Below are 22,240 nucleotides of genomic sequence, written 5' to 3' on the forward strand. Positions count from 1 at the left end.
GGGTGTGGGAGTGGGGACGATGGGTGTGGGAGTGGGGACGATGGGTGTGGGAGTGGGGACGATGGGTGCGGGGGAGTTATAGTGAAAGGAGCATGAACCCGGAGGCAGATGTCGGGAATCCAGCCGCGAGGCTAGCAAACACTTACTAAGCACATTGTGTGTACCAAGCTTGCTGCATGGCGTGAATGGATGGACCTGGGGCAACTTTTCTAGGCTATTTCATCATCTTTAAGTTGACAGGGCTGAAGTAAGTGATCTCTGCTTCCTTCTGGCTCTAAATGGTCTGTGATTCATTTCAATAATTGAAAGTAAAACATCCCCTACTCCTTTAACCTAGTAGGCATGAGCCAAGAATAACATCTGTCCTCCCCAGTCATGTGAATGCTTAGTGGAGGTAGAAGAATGCAGACTACAAAGCTTGTGGTATATTCCAGCAGCTCAGAAAGGAGAAGAAATGCCCAGTAGGTGCCCTAGACACAATTCTCCTTGCCCCGTTTTCTGTGGTAGTCGGGTCAGGTGGTTGCAAGCGTGTCCGTGTGTCTTGCATTTGCTTCATAGGACCAGGTGATATAAAGGGCACTTCAGCAGCAAGTTGAGCATGTGAGCAGCGTGTTGCCCAGTTCCAAGGCCGGCTCCCTGCACTGTGCTTGAAGCTCTGCTACACACGCGGACCTCAGTCTCCACAGTCTGCTTTTAAAAAATCTGGGAGTCGCTTGTGCCCCAAAATCCTTTTCTTTCCCATGGATGAAAATGCATCACATAGTTGTGTTGTTTTAAATTTTACCCATTACAAATTATTTTGAGTAGATAAGAATTTCTCCCTCAAAAACTAAACTCATCTGTAAAATTACTAATCATTAATAACTAATTTCATCTAGTAAGATTGCTTTTTTTTTTTTTTTAACACCCCGATGAGATCAGACTTTTCTAAAGGTGGCTTGGAAGTTTTGACTGGGTAGAGGGAACTTCTGGGGAAAGCTGTTCTGGAGAAGGCAGCATTCGTGAGGCCCCACTGAGAAGGCCCTTGGTGAGCCCTTCCGCCTGAGTGAAAGAGAAGTGTCGGGAAATAAGAGGGATGGAAGGAGTCGGGACAGACGATGCTTGCTTCACAGTGTCAATGTGAACTGGTCCAGCACTAGGTTTCAAGAATTGATTAAAGAAGAGATTGCCCCTGCGGGAACCTATGAGCCCAAAGTAATGGGAGCTGCATGTAGAGTTGCCTCTTAGACCTTCAGGAGAGGGAGACAGTTCTTTTCCCCAGCAGCATAAATGAGCCCATTTTAGCAAAAATAGCTGTAATTTGCACAAGCGTTAAAAATCTGCTTCCAACTGTAAAAATACTGAGATATCCAGGGCATAGAAAAGCTGTGGTTCTGCCCTGTGACATGATGTGTGATCTTGAAAAGTAATGAAAGTAGAAGAAGGCATTGCAGAGATACTGCTCTAATGAACACAATTCTGTTTGCCTGCATTTTTTCCTGCTAGCAAATTGTATTACTCCATCAACTCGGAAGAACATCAGTAATGCCTTCAGAGAATAGCTTGTGAGAGCTGAGTTACTCTATGACAGGATTTCTGAAGACAGTGTAGTTTCACATTTCTCAATTTTCTTTGATTTTGTGCAGAGAAAGTGGAAGACTGTAATAAATGATTTCCACAAAATGGTATCATAAATGGGATCTCAGCGGGCAGCAGCAGCATTCTGCTGTGTTTTTGGATGCTCATTCCAGGTTTTCTGTGGGAAACGCCCATGCTGGCAGAGTCATGCCTTCACATTTTTCCTAACACTTTTTTTTTTTTTTTTTTTGTTAAGGGATGAATTTGGTTTCACCTGTGAACTCCTGGTGGGAGCTGTGGGGCGGGTAATGAGGGGCTGCTGGCATGTTCATACTCGGTGATCTCGGAGTGTCTGAGGGCTCTGAGTTGATTGGAAATATTGTAGTTGTATGATAAGTTAATGTACGTGATCATCAGGCGAGGCTCAGTGAGGCAGTGAGATGGACGGGAACAAGCCTGGCTTGCGGAAGCACAGGCTGAGCTTGACCCCTGCTCTTCTGTGACTGTGCAGCTTTGGCCACGTCACCTAGCCTCTTGGAACCTCGGGCCCCACGTTGCGTTGACAAGATAATAAGCTGTACAGTTTTAATGAATGAAGTAGTGGGTATGAATTTGGTTTGTAGTGTATGAAGATCTTATACTTACTGTACTTACATTCTACATGTGTTAGGTATTATAATCTTTGTTGCTTTGACACCATACCCAGCTTTCTGTAGCCTTCTTCCTCTTAGTATTCTGTTGCCACCATCACCCTGCTCCACATCCCAACTCAGCTCAGTGCTTATTCTTACAAAGCTTTGTTCTCAGCTAGTTATGGTAAGTAAGCTTTTAGGTAATAGATGTAGCATCTAGTATCTCCAAGAGTTATTGCTTTCTTTAAAAAAGCAAAACTTCTACACGTTGAAATAAATATAATCATGGTATAGCTGCATCTAGAAAATTCTGGCTGGGTACCACAGCTCATGCCTATAATCTCAGTACTTTGGAAGGCCAAGATGGGAGGATTCCTTGAGGCCAGAAATTTGAGACCAGCCTAGGCAACATAGCGAGACCCCATCTCTACAAAAAATAAAAATAATGAAATTAGCCAGGCATGGTGGCATACACATGTAGTCCTAGCTACTTGGGAATATGAGGCAGGAGGATCTCTTGAGCCCAGGATGTGAGGTTGTAGTGAGCTCTGATCACAGCACTGCGCTGCAGCCGGGTGGCAGAGTGGGGCCTTGTCTCCCGCCTCTCTGTCTTTCCTGATCTTTCTCTAGGGGAGGGGTGCCCTGTCTCTTGAAAGAAAACAGCAAGGGGATGGGGAGGGGTTGGGCAAAGGGACCCTCATGGTGAGGAATCACCCACCCAAAAGGTGGGAGTAGGGAAGTGAGTGTGAGGTAATGATGCTTCAGCCTTTTGACCGTATCGTGGGGAGCATGTAAAAGGCACAGTAGTGCTTCTGCAAGTATAATAGAACCTTCCATGTGGGTAATAATAACTTAGTCTGTTGATTGAAAGGACTTAGAGGGCCTCTGAGGTTATAACATAATACCTGGATAAAGTGGAAATTACTTTACTGGAGGATTTTTTTCTAATGCTTCTTTTTTTTGTTTTTGTTTTTTTTACTGTAACTATTGTGACAATTTATATTTTCAAAAGATGTCCACTACATTATCTCCTATCCCACATTCTCTGTAATGTAACCTTACCATTTCCGCATCAAAAAATTGACTCTGGCCAGGCGTGATGGCTCATGCCTGTGATTCCAGCACTTTGGGAAGTGGAGGCCAGTGGATCACTTGAGGTCAGGAATCAGGCATTAAGTGATCCACCCGATCCAACCTTGAGGTCAGTCTGGCCATTATGGTGAAACCCCATCTTTACTAAGAACCCAAAACAATTAGCTGGGCATGATGGTACACACCTGTAATCTCAGCTACTCAGGAGACTGAGGCCGGAGCATCCCTTTAACCCGGAAGGCAGAGGTTTCAGTGAGCCAAGATTGTGCCACTACACTCCACCCTGAGTGACAGAATGAGACTTTGTCTCCAAAAAAAAAAAAAAAAAAATTGATTCTAAATTCCCTCCCTTTGAACCTGGTTTTCCCTAAGTGGTGCGATTGTGACTGCTAGAGTGTCGCTGAAGTGCATCAGTGCGACCTCCAAGGCTAAGGTGGACGAACCCAGCAGCTTCTGCCTTGGTCCTTGGCAACACTTGGCTTTCCAGAAGGGTCCCTCTTGTGACATTCCCTCTTAGAACCAAGCTGCCATGTTTTGAGAACCTAAAAGGAGAGGCCGCTTAAGTACTCTGCTTGAGTTCAGTTTTTGGTCACTTGAGCTCAGGTGTCAGAGGTGAAAATGAAGAAGCCATCCTGGAAATAGATCTTGGAGCTCCAGCTATTTTGAGACACCCTCAGCCTTGTAAGTCATTCTAGCTGAGGCCCAGATATAACAGAACAGAGAGGAGATATCCCTGTTGAACCCTTTCTGAATTTCTGACCCACAGAATATGTGACCGTAAGAAAATGGTTATTATTTTATACCACTACATTTTGGGGTGGTTCCTTAGCGGTAGATGACTGGAACAACCATCTGCCATGTATAGATGCTTATTAGCCTTCCTGCAACATTTCCAAACTGGCTTTTCTAAAGTACAGTAGAAAACCAGGAGCAGGGGAGCAGTGCGGTAAATGAACATCCCAGATTAGCAGGAGAACTAGTGCCTGCTACTTCTGGTCTTGAGTAGTGCACTTCTTCTATAGAAACACTTGAAATCAGATCACGTGAATCTTCCAGTTTTGCTCCTTTTTCAGAATTGTGTTAGCTGTTCTAGTTTGTTTGCCTTTGCACGCTAATTTTACAATCCTCTTGTCTGTATCTACAAAAACGCTTGCTGGGGTTTTGATAGAAACCGTTTGACCTATATATCAATTTGTAGATAATTGACAACTTTACTGTATTGAGTCTTCCAATGCATGAACACAATGTATCTCTTTATTTATTTAGATCTTTCATCTGTGTTTTGTATGTTTTAGCATACAGATACTGTACATGTTACTTTCAGGTGTGTACCTAAGTATTTTAGTTTAGATTCATACCTAAGTAATTTTGTGTTACTGTGTTTTCTTATTTTGGTTTTCATGTGTGTCTTGCTAGTCTGTAGATACATGATTAATTTATGTGTGTTGGGTTTGTCCTGCTGCTTTACTTAATTCACTTATTAGATCTAGAAATGTTTTTGAAAATTCCTTGGGATTTTCTACATAGGCAATCATGTCACCTGTAAATAGGGACAGCTTATTTTTTCCTTTCTATTATAGCATAGAAAGGACTTGAGGTTGTAGTGAGCTTTATATTTTTTTGTATTGTATTTTTTTTGTGTGCTTTATTACACTGGCTAGTACTTCCAGTATGAGGTTGAATATAAGTATTGATGGCAGACATCCTTGCCTTTTCCCCAATTTTAGTGTGAAAACATTCAGTATTCATTTTGCTGGTGGAAATAGTACACAAATTGCCCTTGGCTCAGTGCTCTTTGGATTCCCTCATCAGATCTGGAACTGGACAACAGATGGGTATGCTTAGCCTACAGCCAGTTCGCATTCTCCAGTGTATTTTTATCTATTGGGAACTGGTTGACTAACACGGCACCTTCTCTTCTGTTGCTTTTCTGGTTCGTGAAACAAAGTACATTGAAAACTAAATACTATAGAATGTACTTCTGTGAAGGCTTTTCATATCCCAGCCTTCTCTTACCACATTATTTATGATACCTGCTTATGCCAGTATTCATGTGACCCCATTCTTACCACTTTTCTCTGTACCTGTTTTGTCTCAAGAGTTAAAGTCTGTAGATGGAATAAAGGTGTGAATTGACTGAGGAGAGAGGCCACAATGACTGGGTTTGTCTGCTGTGGAAACCAACCCCACGTGGTGCACACAGTGGCACAGGTTCTTGCCTGGTGCAGACTCGAGTTCTGGTCGGTGATGCAGTGTGAGGGTCCTCGTCACTCTTGTCAGGCAGGCAGTCTTACCCTCACAGACGTTCGGTAGTCTCTTTCTAGACTCGGGCGTTAGTACTCGTTTTAAAGTGTTTTAAGTTGAATTTAACTTTTTATATTTAAATCTGTTTTTATTTTTCAATAGATATTTTAATAAATTGGGAATGTTGCATTGGAGGTAAATTGTCAGATGCCATTTTGACTGAGTATCCAGTGTCATTCGGTTACTGATTTTGTCACAGGCAGTCATACTCCTGCTTTAAATTGCCAAAATAGCAAACAAACCCTTCATTATATTTGCAGAATTTAAAAAGCATTGCCAGCAGTTTCTCAGGACGAAGTTAAACCCAGTGGCTTTGCTACTTCTGTACTGTTACATGTTTGAATTCCTGACTCACTTTGACAATTTGCAAAATAAACAGATTCCCAAAGGAGAGAAACCTTTCTTTTCATGAACGTTTATTCTTCCCTCATCTTTTTTCCTTTCTTCCTCCCATAGAAAAATAGTGCTTGAGCAGTATTTATGACTATGGGTTTGCGCATTACCAAAAACTGTCAAAATCTTACAAGTTGATAAGTATGAAATAAGATTATTCATGGCTGCAGGGGCCCCTCTGGGAACAGGATTAAAGGAACCACAGTAATTTGACCTCTAAATAGGGATTTGATTGTATAATTAAGCATAGGAAATGCATATACACTTCCACAGTCTAGGAGTGATCCATATTTGGTTTAGAGGGAGAGTAAGGAGCTAGCTTTTTTACCTGGCCTTCAGAGACTGTGAGAGGAAGAGGGTGCCTAAGCAAGGAAAGCTCTGAAAACATAGCTATCAGACATAGTTTCTTTTTTAAACAATTTAATTAATTAATTTTTGAGACATAGTCTTGCTCTGTCACCCAGGCTGGAGTGCAGTGGCAAGATCTTATCTCACCACAACCTCCACCTCCCAGGTTCAAGTGATTCTCCTGCCTCAGCTTCCCAAGTAGCTGGGACTACAGGTGCCCACCACCGTACCCATCTAATTTTTGATATTTTTAATAGAGACGGGGTTTCACCATGTTGGCCAGGCTGGTCTCAACTCCTGACCTCAGGCGATCCACCCAACACAGCCTCCCAAAGTGCTGGGATTACAGGCATGAGCCACCACGCCTGGCCCAGACATATTTTCCTTAATAGTCACTATGGAATTTGGGAGAGACCATTATAAGACGGATGCGCTTAACTGTTTTAAATTGTATATTTTTAATGGCAACTACCTTGCAAATTGGTGTGCTAATAAGAGAGAATGGAAATGGGGTTACTTGCGTAGAGTTAGGGATATGAGAAGTGCTCTCAAAGTGTGATAACTCTGACTCGTGGGAGAAGATGCTTTTTCTCAGTTTTCCCAGTACTTTATAGTTAGCAAATTACACTGGGTTTGATTTAATGGTTAGGAATTCTGTAATCATCTTGCCTGGATTCAAATAATAGCTCTGCCATTTTCTAGCAAGTTACTTAATCTGTCTTTGTTTCAGTTTCCTGATTGCTAAAATCATAATAATAGTACCTGTCTCATAAGGTTGTTTAATTTTTTTAACAGCTTTATTGAAACATAATTTACATATCATAAAATTCAACCATTTTAAATTGTACACTTTGAGTTTTAGAAATTTTTATAGTTGTGCAAAATTTCCCACAATCCATTTTTAGAATATTTCTAGCACCTTCAAAGTTTTCCTGAGGCCTGTTTGCAGTCCCATGGTACCCACACCCAGCTCCAGGTGACCACATTTCTTCTTACTGTCTCCGCAGTTTAGCTTTTTCTACAAATTTCATATCAATGGAATCATATATGTAGTCTTACTTCACAGCTTTCTTGCACGTAACAGCTTATCAGTACTTTGTTACTTTTGATTGTTGAGTAGTTTACATTGTGTGGACATAGTACATTGTATTTATCTACTCACCAGTTGATTATTTGGGTTATTTCCACTTTTTGGCTACTATGAATAATGCTGCTATAAACATTCACATGTAAGACCTTGTATGAACCTATTTCTCCTAAGTAGATTCATTCCTAATAATGGAATTCAGGGTCATAATGTTTAGTCTTTTTTAAAAAACTGAGATAGAGCTCATATACCATAAAATTCACTTTAACAGTATATGTTTCAGTGGTTTTTACAAGGCATATTTACAAGGCTGTACAACCATCACCACAGTTCATTCCAGAACAATTTCCTTATGGAAAAAGAAGCCTCATGCTGTTAGCAGTCATCTCCAGCCCCCCGCGGCCACATCCCATGGAAACTACTCATCTAGTTTGTGTCTCTATGGATTTGCCTATTCGGGATTTGCTATACATATTTCACATCAATGAAATCATAATTCGTGGCCTTGTGTGTCTGGCTTCTTTTATTTAGCATAATGTTTTTAAGGTTCCTCCATGTTGTAGCATGTATAAGTACTTAATTCCTTTTCATGGCTGAATAGTATTCCACTATATGGATGTATCATACTCATTTATACAATGATAGGCATTTGGATTGTTTCTACTTTTGGGCCATTATGAATAGCACTGCTGTAAACATTTGTACACACATTGTTGCATGGACTTTTGTTTTCATTTTTCATGAGAATACACCTAGGAGGAGAATTTCTCCTGTGTTTCAGTGTTTTGAGGAGCTGACAGATCATTTTCCACAGTGACTGTACTATTTTACTTTCTCACTAGCAGTGACTGAGGGTTCTGATTTCTCCACATGCTCACCAACACCTTTTATTTTCTGTCTTTTTGGTTATCCCCATCCTGGTAGGTGTGAAGTGGTACTGTATTGGTTTTGATTCACGTTTCCCTGATGTCTAATCATGTTAAGCATCTTTTCATGTGTTTATTAGCCATTTGTATATCTTCTTTGAAAAAATGTATAATCAAATATTTTTACCATTTCAGTTGAGTCATTCGTCCTCTGTTTAACTTTTAGGTAATTGCCGAAATGTTTTCCAAAGTGCTTTACCATTTTATATTCCTATTAACGATATGCAAGGGTTCCAGCTCTTCCACATCTTCACAAACACAAAAGAATAATATAGTTGGTTTGATTTTAGCCCAAAACTGTCAAAATCCTACAAATTGATAAGTATAAAATAAGATTCATAGCTGCAGATTAAAAGAACTAGAGTAATTTGAGCTCTAAGTAGGGATTTGATTACATAATTAAGCATAGGAAATGCATATATGCTTCTGTAATCTAGAAGGAGTCATACATACTTGGTTTAGAGGGAGGATGGAGAACCAGCCTGTTTACCTGTGGTAAAGGGTATGTGATGGTGCTCATTGGAAAACATCTGGTATCTAATTATGCTGATCATTTTTCATGTCCATATTTGACATTCATATATTGTCTCTGTAGGAATGTCTGTTCAAGTCTCTTGACCATTTTTTCTTTTCCTTTTCTTTTTGGTTTTGTTTTACTAAGTTCTTGGCATATATTGGATATAAGTCTTAAATCTGATAGATATTTTGCAAGTAATTTCACTTAGTCTGTAGGCTGTCAATTCCATTTTCTGTTTCGTTTTGTCTTTTTTTTTTTTTTCTTGAGATAGTATCTCACTCTGTCACCCGAACTGGACCGCCACGGCCCAATCTCAGCTCACTGCAGCCTCCGCCTCTCAGGTTCAAATGATTCTTGTGCTTCCTCCCCTCAGTTAGCTGGGACTGTGGGTGCATGACACCACGCTCGGCTAATTTTTGTATTTTTAGTAGAGACAAGGTTTCACCATGTTGGCCAGCCTGGTCACAAACTCCTGGCTTCAAGTGATCCACCTACCTAGGCCTCCCAAAGTGCTAGGATTACAGGCGTGAGCCACTGCGCCAGGCCTCCATTTTTTAATTGTGTCTTTTACAGAGTAAATGCTTTTAATTTTGATAAAATCTAACTTTTCCATTTTTTCTTTTATGAATCATATTTTTAGTGTCATATATAAGAACTATTGCCTTACTCAAGGTCATGAAGATTTTCTCCTATGTCTTCCAAAATTTTTACAAGTTTGTATTTAGATCAATAATCTATTTGAGTTCATGGCCCCATAATTGACCTTGCGTAGAAGCCATGAAGTTCAGGTTGAAGTTTGTTTTTCTTCCTAGATTAGACTAGACATTTTCCAAAGAAGATATACAAATGGCTGATAAACACATGAAAAGATGCTCAACATTAGTAACCATCAGGGAAATGCAAATCAAAACCACAGTGAGATACCACTTCTCACCCACTGGGATGGTTGTAATAGAAAAGGTAGATAACAGATCTTGTTGAAAATGGTTACAAATATCAGTTTTACTCCATTGAATTATTGTTATGCCTTTGTAAAAAAGAAATAATAATTGGCTACATTTGAATCAATTTCTTGAATTTCTGCAGTGTTCCATTTATTTTGTGTCTATCTCTTTGCCAATACCACACTGTCTTGATTATTGTGGCTTTATAGTAAATCTTAAAATTAGATTGTGTGAGTCCTTCCATTTTATTTTATTTTATTTTTTTTTTTAGAATTGCTTAGACTATTCTAATTCCTTTGTGTTCCATATAAATTTTGGAACCAGTTTGTCTGTATCTACAAATTTCAAGCTTGGATTTTTATTACACTTTCACTAAATCAATTTAAAGAGATTTGTCACCTTTACTGTATTCACCTTCTTGATTCTCTGGATATAATCTTGGTTAATAGTTTGTTTCTTGTGACACTTTGTATCATTATCCTGCCCTCTGTCTTTATTTTTTTTTTGTGGGATGGGAGCAGGGTGTAGAGACAGTATAACTAGTGGTTTTTGGCGGGGAAATGAACATTTTAAATAATGTGTTATAACTCTGCATTCCATTTTGTTCTGAGAGTCGCTGGTGGGCATTTTGTTGTGCATTGTTTTGTAACTTGCTTGAACTTCAGCTGCAGAGTGTGGAGTACACAGTGGAGCTCATCAGTATTGTCTTTGCTTAGTGTTTTATTCTTTTTTGTGATATGGGCAGACCGCTAAGCTATGCAGACACAGGGGGACCTCTAGGAAGTACCTTGAACCTGTAAGGCTTCCACTCTGCTGGTCATTTGCGTATGAGGAGATACACTGAGGTTCTCAATCTCCCCTGGGCTTTACTTTTGGTGAGCTTCTTTTGGGTCTCCCTGTGTCCATGCAATTTTCCAGGTACCCAGGTGATACAGAGAACCGGTCTCATTCCTTCTAAGGCTGACGTGGGTGTGAATGGCAGATGGGAATACCCTCAGGCAAGGAGACGACAGAATCCTGATTTTCTTACCCTAAAATATAGCTGTTTTAAAAAAAATTAACATTTCCCAATTTTTTGTTTACCTTAGATCAATTTCTGATGCCCTAAAGTGGTTACTTTTGGCCATTTTGACTAGTTTTGTACTCATTTTCTACGGAGAAGAACCACTAATTACTTGACACCATCATTCCCAGAGTCTGCTTGAATAAAATTTTTTTGAGAATAAATTGAACTAAAAGCCCTTAGAACGGTGCATGATGTGAAACAAAGGCACTTTCTGTATGAACTGCTGTTACTGTGATTACTGTTATTCTTAGTGATGCAGACAGCTAGACAGCCCCACTTCCAAGACAGTCATGGTTGTCCATTATAGGGAAGTTTTTGTCAGAGATCCTCTTCCTGGCCCCATTTTCAGTAACTCCTTTTTTGTAGAGCAAGCGTCAGAAACTATTCTGTGAAGAGCCAGGTAGTCAATATTTTCAACTTTGCAGGCCATATGTTCACCTTCTTCATCCTGCTCTTGTAGCTTGAAAGAACTGTGGACAATATATAAGCAAATGGACACCGCTGTGTCCCAACACAGCCTTATTTACAAAAACATGTTGCTCGTGGGATTTGGCTTGTGAGGTGTAGCTTACCAGCCCCTGCTGTTGCCTCGCTTTCTCATGATTGTGCATCTAAGCAGGGCTAGCTACTCTGCCTCAACAGGCTATAGTTTTCTTTGAAAATCTTCAAAGAAGAGAACATCTCTGCTTCCCAGCACCACAATACGGCACCTCCTGACACCCGTGCTATGGAAAGCCATCCTAAGACTTCTTCAAGGTCTGTGGGCTCTGAGTACTTGGCATCTGTAGTGATTGATTTCAATAAAAATACTAGTAACACTATTGAAATATATGTCAGCAACAACACATGAGTATAGTGTTGTTAAACAGCATCCTAGATACAGACACATGCAACTCGGTAAGCTCACTGATGCCAAACTATATTTCGTCTTCTATGTTAAAGGAAATTGTGCAGCTTTTTATTCATGTTTAACTTTTGTAACTCTCATCTTTTCTTTCCAAACAAGGGAATGGTATGCAAGTTTTTTTTTTTTAACCACAGTATTCCTTTCTTATTGATTTAACACTCAATCTTTGAGATCATCAAATCCCTAGATTACCTATTAACCTGACTGCTTGGTGCAAACTGGCTTTGTACTCAGAAATTAAAACAGAACATTAAATCAGTTTTTAAGACTTTAAAAATTATTAAATAAATCATATATTGTGAAGGATATATAAGACATAGGTGAACTGTTTAATTATAAAGAAACTATGTACATAAGTGCCTTATGCTCTTCATGGATATGGGACTTTAAAACACTTGAATCCTATTATTTCCCCTACTGATATATATGCTACAATTGTTGTATATTTTAATTTTTACTGTATTTTTAACCCACAAAAATTATTTTGTCAATATTCATAGATTTGCCCATATTAAGCATTCTCTTTGTCCTTTTTTTCTTGTATCTTAGACCATCCATCTGGGGTGACTTTCCTTCTACTTAGAATCTTAGAAATTCCCCTTGGGAAGATATGCTGGTGACAGATTTTCTATTTTTCTTTGTCTAAAGATGTTTTTATCTTTATCCTATTTAACAGCTTTATTGAGAGACAATTTATATAGCTTATAATTTATCCATTTAAAGTGTATACTTCAGTGGTTTTCAATATATTTCCATATATGTGCAACCGTTACTACAGTCAATTTTAGGACGTTTTCATCATCAGAAAGAAGCCCTGCATCCTTTAGCTACTGAACCTCATTCTTGAAAGATGTCTTTTGGGATGCAGAATTCTAGAGTAGGATGTGTTTTCCTCAGCACATTGAAGAGGTCATTACACTGGCTTCCAGCTTCCACTGTTGCAGTCACCTGTCAGCTTTCTGTGACTCTTTTGAATGTTTTCTGTCCACCTCTGTTACCTGCAGTCATGTCCTTCTTGCCATTCCAAATGAGCTGACAAAAAGGAAGGCTTTCCTGCTGACCCCGCCATGCCGGGAGACAATGGGCTTGCCCTTTTGTCCTCAAGCCCCACAAAGCAGGGGAGGGTGGGGACTCCAGCATAGCCGCAGTTGAGCCATTCCACTTACTGGCCAGGAGTCCCCCTTCACTCACATTTTGGCCTGAAAATGCCTTACCATCCTGCCAGCATCTTCCTGCTTTTTAGAATATTTCAAGCATTTTACATGGTTTTCAGTATGTTTCCATTGAATCAGCATAGCTACCATGCCTGCTGCATTTCTAGGAGTAGGCTGTAAACCAATTTTTATAAACTCTGGTTGTTCTCTCTCTCACATCTCTTCCGATCTACGGTATTCTTCTCCCCCTGTCATCTTTTTCTTTTGATGTGATTGACTTGTTGGAGACCCTGGGTCAAGACTTGTAGAATTTCCCATACCTCAGATTCAGCTGACTGCTTTACTTGTTCCTGTATCACTTGTTCTTACGAAGTGGATTTAACTTTATAGACTTGATTAGATTCAGCTTCCATGTGTGGGGTTTTGTTTTGTTTTGTAAGAATAGTTTATAGATGGTCAAAAATAATTCCTTCTCTATCAGATGGCCCTTAGTGTCTGGCTATCCTACTTCAGTGATGCTAAGATTGATCAGTGGATTCACATGGTAACAAATTAATCCATTCACTATAAAATTCTTTATCATCCTTTTATCTCATGGTTTCATCAAGTGACATTTTCTCCCCTCAGTCAAATATTTCTCCAGGAGTTGCAAAATGATGCTTTTTCTAATTCTGTCATCATTCCACATTTATCAGCTAAAATTCATACAACTGGAGCCATTTCGTTACTCTAAAATACAGTTTAAACAGGCAGGCTAAGTTCTCCTTTCAGGTTCAGTAATACGTTTTGCATCAGTTTTTAAAAAATAATTCTCTTACTTTGTTGGTGCTGCTATCCCAAAATACCACAGATGGTAATTCACAAAGAACAGAATTTTCTTTTCTCACACTTCTGGAGGCTGGTAAGTTCAAGCCATGAAATCCAAGGTCCAGGTCCCAGCAGGTTGTCTGGTGAAGGCCGCTGTCTGTTTCCCAGATGATGTCTTTTGCTGCATCCTCTGGAGGGAAGGAACACCGTGTCCTTACATAGTGAAAGGCAAACAAGCTGAATGCTTGGTGAAATCTGTTTTAGAAGGTCTTTAATCCCATTCATGGGGAGGAGCCCTCATGACCTAATCAGCGCTTAAAAGCTCTACCTCAAAACACTGACCACACTGGCCATTAGTTTCACCACCAGAATTTTGGAGGGAATACATTCAAACCAAAGCAATAGCCCTGAATAACAAAGGCCTTTTCCTGCCCTGGAAACGCCAAAGCTGCTGTCTGTAATGGAATAATGTGATTGGTAATTGTGTCACGTAGAACCAATAGAGATCAGCAACCTCAGCCAGACTAGTAGACATCCTGGCATCAGATGCTTCTTCACCATGTCCTTTTGACTTCAGACACCCAGTTCCCCGACTTTCCGCCTCCTTGTAAAATACAACAGTAAGATATTGGTGCTTATGGGTCTGAGTTGAAGCTGGTGTGTACATTTCCTTCTTCTCTGCTTGCTGAAACTCATTTCTTCTTATGCACTTATTCACCATAGAAACACCAAAAACAATTTCTTCCACTGTAGGCCAAGCATTCTGGATCATGTGATTGCTAGCATTGTGCTTATGATAGGAAAATGTATAACACCCAAACAAGTAGACTGCCTTGTTGAATGATTCTGTTATTATATATTTTGCTCATATGTTTTTGTGGAGGCCTTTATGTTTCTGAATCCCGGAGTCAGCTCTGACTCCTCTGTACCCCCATTGGATCTCCAGATTCTGTGGAATCAGCTGTATAACCTTTCTTGTTTGTATGACCAAAGTCCTTCTTTTCTGTTCATGTTGCCACCATCCGACTTCAAGCCTTTTTACCCCTAGAGTTTGTTTTCCAATTTTCTTTGTTTTCTATTCTGATGAAATAGCCTCAGCCCCCTTTGGTAGCACCTCACTGCTGGCAAGAGTAGGTCCACAGTTCCAGCTTTGCTTGTATGCTTCCACACAGCCTGGCTGCAGGGGCACCTCCCTTCCCTCCTTTCTCCTCTGCCGGCCACAGCAGCGTGCTCATGGCACCTTTGCATTCAGCCTTCCATACCACAATGCTGAGCAAGCCATCCATCCTTCCCTTGTCCCAGGATCCCGTCGTCATCTCCAGTCTAAACTCGCTCAGGCTCCACCACTCCTTGATCACTGTGGTCCTGGCTGCTCCCAGAGCACACATTGTCTGTGCTTTGGTCAGGTGGGCCTCACACCCTTTTCTGTGTCATGATTTCATTTGCCTCAACTGCAAACTCCATGCTAATCAAGGGCAGGGACACACGTTGGACATCTCCAGATTCCGTCCAGTGCTGGGCCCAGAGCCTGGCATCTTGTCGGTACACCTTCCCTTACCTTCCCACTCAGGCTCCCGTGTTCGTCCTCACAGTCCTCGGACACACCTGATTCTTCTTCACTTTGGACTCTGACCCTGGTCTTTATTTTTGATAGTCCTATCAAAAAGACGACTGTCTTTCTGTCCTTTCAAGAAGACTACTACCTCCAGGCCCTTTTCTCTCCTCATCACTGCTCTACACGATAAAGTAGATGGAAGGCCACACTCTTGGTGGAGAACATCTCCCAGCAGAAGTGAGCTTGACCAGTTGTCCTTGGAATTATCCTCCAGCAAGCGATCATGATTTTTATTCTGTGTGTCAGCTGGGAGGCCTCCAGAAACAAACCCCACAGTCAGCAACCCAACAGAGCTCTGAGACTGCCCTGTAAATATTGATCTGGAAGTCTCCCACTTACAGATGCTTCCTGATGCTTTCCTTAATAAGCCTTACTTCGTGTTGAAACATCTGAGTGACCAGGGCAGGCACCAATCATGGCGTGATGATGCGCCACTTTCTCTGCCATCGTAGAACTGTGGATTCATTTTCCTTCTGCAACTGGCATGACAGACATCCACTTAGTGGAGTGATTATTAGTGTAAAATTACTTTTTGCCCTTTAATTTTAATTATGCCACATTCATAGCAATAATATAACATCCCAAATCCAGGTGTGCTTTTCAAGGAAAGTGCCCAGAGCAGTTACCCTCTGATTATGGCGTCCTGCACGTAAGTCTTTCATCTAGGGCTGTTAAAGTCATTTCTACAGAAATAGATAATGGTGTCCATTTTGCAAGGGGTGAGAGGTGAAGTGATTGACCCCTTGGCATACTTGAGATGAAGACAAGTCCAGGACCCAGGTGTCTCCTTTGTTCTTCCTCCTCCGGCTCCTTTTCCAACTTCTTAAAAGAGGTATGGCCGAACTTCTACTGGTTTAAATACTTCCCTTCCAGGCCCTGGCCTCTACTTTTTTAAGAGCATGAATGAAAACAAAATGTTTCTATATCACATTTCAGTGGGGGGAAGAGTTAAGATTGAGGGAGAGGGAATGGATTGCAGATACGTACACACTTGTCGGAGAACATACCTGTCTGCCCTGGTAACTCTGCCTCATCACTATTACATAAAAGAGCTTAGATGTGGGTTCTGCAGGCTCAAGGATGAGAAGCAGTTGGAACAGTGCCTGGCACATGGCAAGCCCTGCCTAAGTGATGGATTCTAGGATCTTCTCACTGGTACCTGTGGGCAGGCCCCTCCATCCCCAGAGAAGCAGCATTTAGAGTGGGCCGTTGCTCATGCCCGATGACAGTTTGGATGCAGTTCCCTTCTCCTACCCAGCCAAGCCTTCCCCAGTCCAGCTGTCAGTCAGCTACGACACCTATATCATTTTCTCAGTTCAGTTCAACAAACTTGAACTGAACTTCTAGCTTGTACTAAGTTATGTCTTATTTGGGCACTAAATCATGCTCCATTGTATAATACTGTTCTAACTCCTGTAGGAATGTTTGTTTGTGTCTAATGGGATGATCCAGACTTAAGGAAAAAGCTGTCTTCTTTTTCTTTGCCTTTTTTTTTGAGACAGGGTCTTACTCTATCACTCAAGGTGGAGTGCAGTGCTGTGAAACTGCAGCCTCAACCTCCCGGGCTCAGCAGTCCTCCCACCTCAGCGCCCTGGGTAGCTGGGACTACAGGCATGCCTTACTATGCCTGGCTAATTTTTCTGTTTTTTGTAGAGACAGGGTTTTGCCATGTTTTCCAGGCTGGTCTCAAACTCCTGAGCTCAAGCAGGCCACCTGCCTCATCCTCCAAAGTTCTGGGATTACAGGCATGAGCTGTTACACTTGGCCTGAAGAGCTCATTTAAACTGTGGTTTTGTGTGTGTTGTGTGTTTGTGTATATATGTATGTGTGTGTGTGTGGGTATATATGTATGTGGGGGGGTATGTATGTATGTCTATGTATGCATGTGTGTGTGTGTGTATGGGAGGATATATATGTATGTGTGGGGGGGTATATATGTATATGTGTGTGTATAGGCATTTCCCCCAGAGACAATTCTGCATATGCAGCAGGAGCTCAATATTCTCTAAGAGTAAAGGGTACAAAGTATTGAGGCCAGAAGAGGCCAAACTGCACATACTTGGTTAAATCCAATATGGTAAGTTCCTGTTGCATTGAAGTAGTGAAGCTCTTCACAGAGTGAACGAGCCGTAGTCAGGGCGTGCAAGTCCTCTTTCTTCGGTCCGCCGTAACACCATATTCTATTCTGTTGTATGTGAAAGGAGTCCAGTGTGGACTGAGCTCCTCCTACATGTCAGACGCCGTGGAGAACACAGATGGACGCCTGAATAAAAAGCATTCTAATCCAGTAGATGATAAATACATACACAAGTGCTTATAAGAAAGGCGTACCATGACGAACTCTACAGCTGAGATTCGGTCAAAGTGCTTTGCAGTTGAAAGGGGAATGTGGTAGTATTTAGTTGGGGATCATGAAAACTATTTATTCAGCAATTACATACTGAGAGGCAGTCGTGAGCTCCAGGGCCGTCCTGGTGCTAACGCTTCATGGAAGAGCTTGGAGGATAAAGTCAGCACTGCTCTCCCCGCCGCTCCCCTCCCAAATATCAACGCGGAGCTCCAAACTTTTGTTTTTCTTCTCGTGTTTATGAGAGAGACCTTCTATTCCTGTCATTTTTTCCCCTAACACAAAAAGCATTCTGAGGAGCTGAAGACCGATGATTCCCCTCAGTACTGCATTCTCCTGGATTGCAAAGCTAATTCCCTTTCAGTAACTCATTAACATTCACAGCTGGCGTTTGCTCCCACTCCATAGTCTCCTGATGAAGCACTAACTGCAAAGGTGAGAGCTGCTGACGCTGTTTGCCTTTGTTTTCTTCCAGGATTTTTTTCCCAGGCAGCCATCCCGTCAGAGGTGTTCAAGTAATGAAAGTTGGCAAACTGCAGTTACATCAAGGCATGTTTCCCCAAGCGATGAAGAATCTGAGACTGGTGAGTGTGCCAAGATCACGTGTAGTTCTGCCTGGTATCCTTTTTTTCCTGGCGGTTGCTGGGCCCTTTTGTGATTTTTTAGCAACTCTACATATGTGTGCATGCATACACACGTATGCCGAATGTGTGCTGGTAAATGTTTAACAACCACTCTCGAAAAAACCTGCTTTGTGACATTTGCCTATTTCTGTGATGCAAACATGCCCACCATGACTGATTTTCAATGTAAAATCAACCTTCTTGTAAAATTAATAGTAACAATCACTCTTGCAGCCTGATGCAAGACCAGCCTAAGAGCACCACTGCCCCTGTGCCTGCTCCACATTGAACACGGCCTTGTTTGTGCCTCCGTCCCATTGCCCACGGAGCATAGCCCGTATTCCCTGCATGGCAAGCACTTGACCATCTGCGTGGCAGTTCCCTTTGCAGCCTCTTCTCCCCTCCCTTCCTCTCTCCCTCCCCACGACCCGGGGATCACTGCTGCTCGCCAGCCAGTACGCACTGTGACCCTGAACTTCTCCTTCCTCAGTCTTCACAGAGCTCTTTCCTTTCCCTTCCGTGCTCACCCCACCACAAGCCCCTGGGCTTGGCAGAACTGTACTGATCCTTTAAGGCCCAACTCCAGGGTTGTTTTTTCCTCCCACCCCTACAGCTCATTGCCCACCCTGCCAGCAGAGCACGTGTCACATTGCAGTAGGCATACCTAATGACCACCCCCACCCCTGCCTCAGCAAAGGGTGAGGTCTTCCTGGTTCTCTTTGTAGCCAGCTCAGTGCCGTGCAAAGGATCTGGAACTTAGGAAGTATTCATATTGTGGGAAGGCGGAGGGAGGAAGGGAAGGAGGTCAGTTAATATGGTTCTGGCCATAAGTGTCAAGAAACTAAACGGGAGGAGAATGGTTCAGGGATGGAACGCCTTGTTGAACATGACGCTTAGTTCCACGCTCTTTGGGAGTCTCTGCCCAGAGGAACCCAGAGCTGTCTGGCCTTCCCACCTCAGCAGAGAGCTTCCCCTCCTCTAGTCGTGGCCCTTCCAAAGGAGAGCTCGCATGCTTACCTGGCCCAGGCCCTGGTGGGTCATATGGAGACCTGGCGTGTGGGGTTTTGTAGGAAGCACTTGACACTTTGACAGTCTCCTCTGGGCCACCATGCTCTGTGTGCGGGAGGGTCACAGTGGAAGGATGGGTCCGCTTCGGGGTTGCTGAGGGCATGTCTGGGGGCCTGCCGATCCCATGCTATTGACAGCCACCCACATGAACCTAAGAGAAATAGCAAATGCCTAAGGGATTCTTAAAAATAAGAGTCCCTAGAGCTCATTTTCGCTGCATGCTAGCCATACTGCCTTGACTTGATCTCTAAATAAAGTCAGCATATGGCCAATAAGAGTAACACTAGGACTTCCTGAAGGCACTCAGCTATTCCTCTTCTTTTTATCGTGTCTGACATGTTTACCCAGACTTATGGAAGAACACCTCCGTCTCTTGCAGTCTCAGGAAGAACGTTCCTTTTCTGATCTTGCTGGTACTTGTCAGCCCGTCAAATCAGCTAGGTACAGAAAATACTTATTAAGGGTCTGTGTGTGAAAATCTTGACAGACAGATGATGCAGAGGAAATTTCTTAATGTACAATACGCCCAGCACGGGGCTACCTGCAAGGAGAGTCCATCAGTGGGCAGACTCGACCTTGTGTTTACATGGGACTAGAAACTCTGAGTACTGCTCATGCGTACGCGATCATATTTAGTCCTCGTGACAGATGACAGTGGTATGAGGTCAGTGGGGGCGGCATTTTCTTTCCTATTTGAAAAATGAAGGCGCTTAGGTTTGGAGACATGCAAGAGCTCACCTAAAGTCACACGGAGGCAGAGCCAGGTGTGTTTGTTCAATTCAATTCAACACGGTGATTAAATGCTTCTGTTATTTTGAATAAGACTCAGGCTGGGCACAGTGGCTCATGCCCGTAATCCCAGCACTTTGGGAGGCCAAGGCAGGTGGATCACCTAAGGTCAGGAGCTCAAGACTAGTCTGGCCAACATGGTGAAACCCCATCTCTACAAAAATACAGAAATTAGCCAAGCATGATAACAGGTGCCTGAAATCCCAGCTACTCAGGAGGCTAAGGCAGGAGAATCGCTTGAACCCAGGAGGCAGAGGTTATAGTGAGCCGAGATTGCACCATTGCACTCCAGAAAAAAAAAAAAAAGATTCAGTATGGTCCGTACAATTTAATGGAGGAGAGGGACATGTGAATAAGTCATTAAGTCCAGGCTGGAATCCAAGACTCTGCTATTTTCCTCTAGACTGATCCGGTTAAGCAGGTGAGGCTCTCCAGCAGATCAGTGTATAGAAATCCCTTGTGATCTACCCAGACCCCTGATGCCAACTTGGGGAAAGATATGGGAGAGAGATTTAGATTGCTGCTTTTCTTTATGTGAAGCTTTAGTCATTGCCATTGCCTGCAGAACCCCTGAAGGAGACATCTAGTAGCCTCAGCTATAAGGACAAGCCCGAACAAACCCAGACAGACACCACCTTTCTCTGGGTTTTCAGGATAGTGTGTCCCATGCTGATGGTACTGACCATCACCAGCCCTTCTGATGACCCTCTTATTGCCCTTTTACATCCCTCATGCCCTTCTTACGAAGTTGCATCACCTGTTTGAGAAGCTTCTCTGGGTAATCATGTTAGCATTTCCTGTTCTTGGTACCAAGGTGAAGCTCAAGCATGGACCTTGATAGATGCCAAATGAAAGGTATTCTGGGAATCACATCAGATTATCTGTCATGAGGCCTGGGGTTAAATTGGGGTCTTACCCAAACTTCCTGTTTATCTCTGCATAAGTCATTGAGTCTCTTGCCAATGTCTGATTATCAACCAAGGAGCAAACATGTACTCCGGGCAGAGGCACAGAAAGAGTACTGGGATCCAGAGTCAGTAGGTTCAGTTTCCAGTCCCACCATTTACGTGTGTGTGTGTGTGTGTGTGTGTGTGTGTGTGTGTGTGTGTGTGTGTGTTTTGAGATGGAGTCTTGCTCTGTCACCAGGCTAGAGTACAGTGGCACAATCTCAGCTCGCTGCAACCTCTGCCTCCTGGGTTCAAGCGATTCTCCTGCCTCAGCCTGCTGAGTACCTGGGACTATAGGTGTGCACCACCACACCCAGCTAATTTTTGTATTTTTAATAGAGACGGAGTTTCACCATGTTGGCCAGGGTGGTCTCAATCTCCTGACCTCTCTCTGAATATAATTTTATTTGTAAAAGGAGGCTGATGTCTATCCCACAGAGTTGTTTTGAGGAGAAAATGAGGCAACGTGTGAGTGTGCTTGCTGATCACAGGCATTTTGAAGCTATGAAAGATTGTTGCTATAGGAACTCTTGTTCTGAGCACCCTCCCTCTAACTGGTCTGTTGAGTACTTGTGTTTGTAGTTTGGGGTCACACAGTGGTTCCTCTGTTGAACAATTATGTTACATGACTGCTCCCAGCAGTGCTCTGCTTCCCAAATGTGAGTGGGAATTCCTCAAGGGACCTGACATTCCTTTTATATTTTCTGGTGCCACCTAACACAGACACCCATGCCTCCCACACAGCAAGCTCTGTTAAACACATTCTTGAATGGGTGGATTTGTTTTACTGGATACTCTAAAAGCCTCACCCTGGCCCTGTTGTTTAGCTGTTTACGGTTAAGGGACCAGATCTTCTCATGACCTTTGCTGAGTATTTGCTAGCAGAGGGATGGCCGGAATGTATCCATCCCTAGGAAAACTCACATGACCTGTGAGTCCATAAGCAGGTAAGTATCTTCCTGCAGAAACTCTTTCTTTCCCGGGTTTTCTTAGGACTTGGGTAACCTGGAGAGGGAAGAGGGAGGCTGCACTCTTTGCCATGTAAAACTGATGTTCTCTTCAGACAGGCACCCCGGATGCTCTTTTTCGTCTTAGAAACCCTGAAAATAATGGAATG

At 42.5% G+C, this 22,240-nt stretch overlaps 1 protein-coding gene across 4 annotated transcripts in view; it reads left to right on the forward strand.

The window, feature by feature from the left end:
• Positions 1–22,240, forward strand: part of SMYD3 (SET and MYND domain containing 3) — a 709,642-nt gene that overhangs the window by 676,429 nt on the left and 10,973 nt on the right. For all 4 annotated transcript variants that reach the window (XM_032242383.1, XM_032242385.1, XM_032242384.1 and 1 more), the window contains one exon: positions 18,172–18,280. In XM_032242383.1, coding sequence (XP_032098274.1) covers positions 18,172–18,280 — 109 coding nt within the window. The remainder of the gene's footprint in view (positions 1–18,171; positions 18,281–22,240) is intronic.

Source organism: Sapajus apella, unplaced genomic scaffold, assembly GCF_009761245.1.
Source record: "Sapajus apella isolate SASKATOON/1434 unplaced genomic scaffold, GSC_monkey_1.0 scaffold49, whole genome shotgun sequence".
Classification (NCBI taxonomy): domain Eukaryota; kingdom Metazoa; phylum Chordata; class Mammalia; order Primates; family Cebidae; genus Sapajus; species Sapajus apella.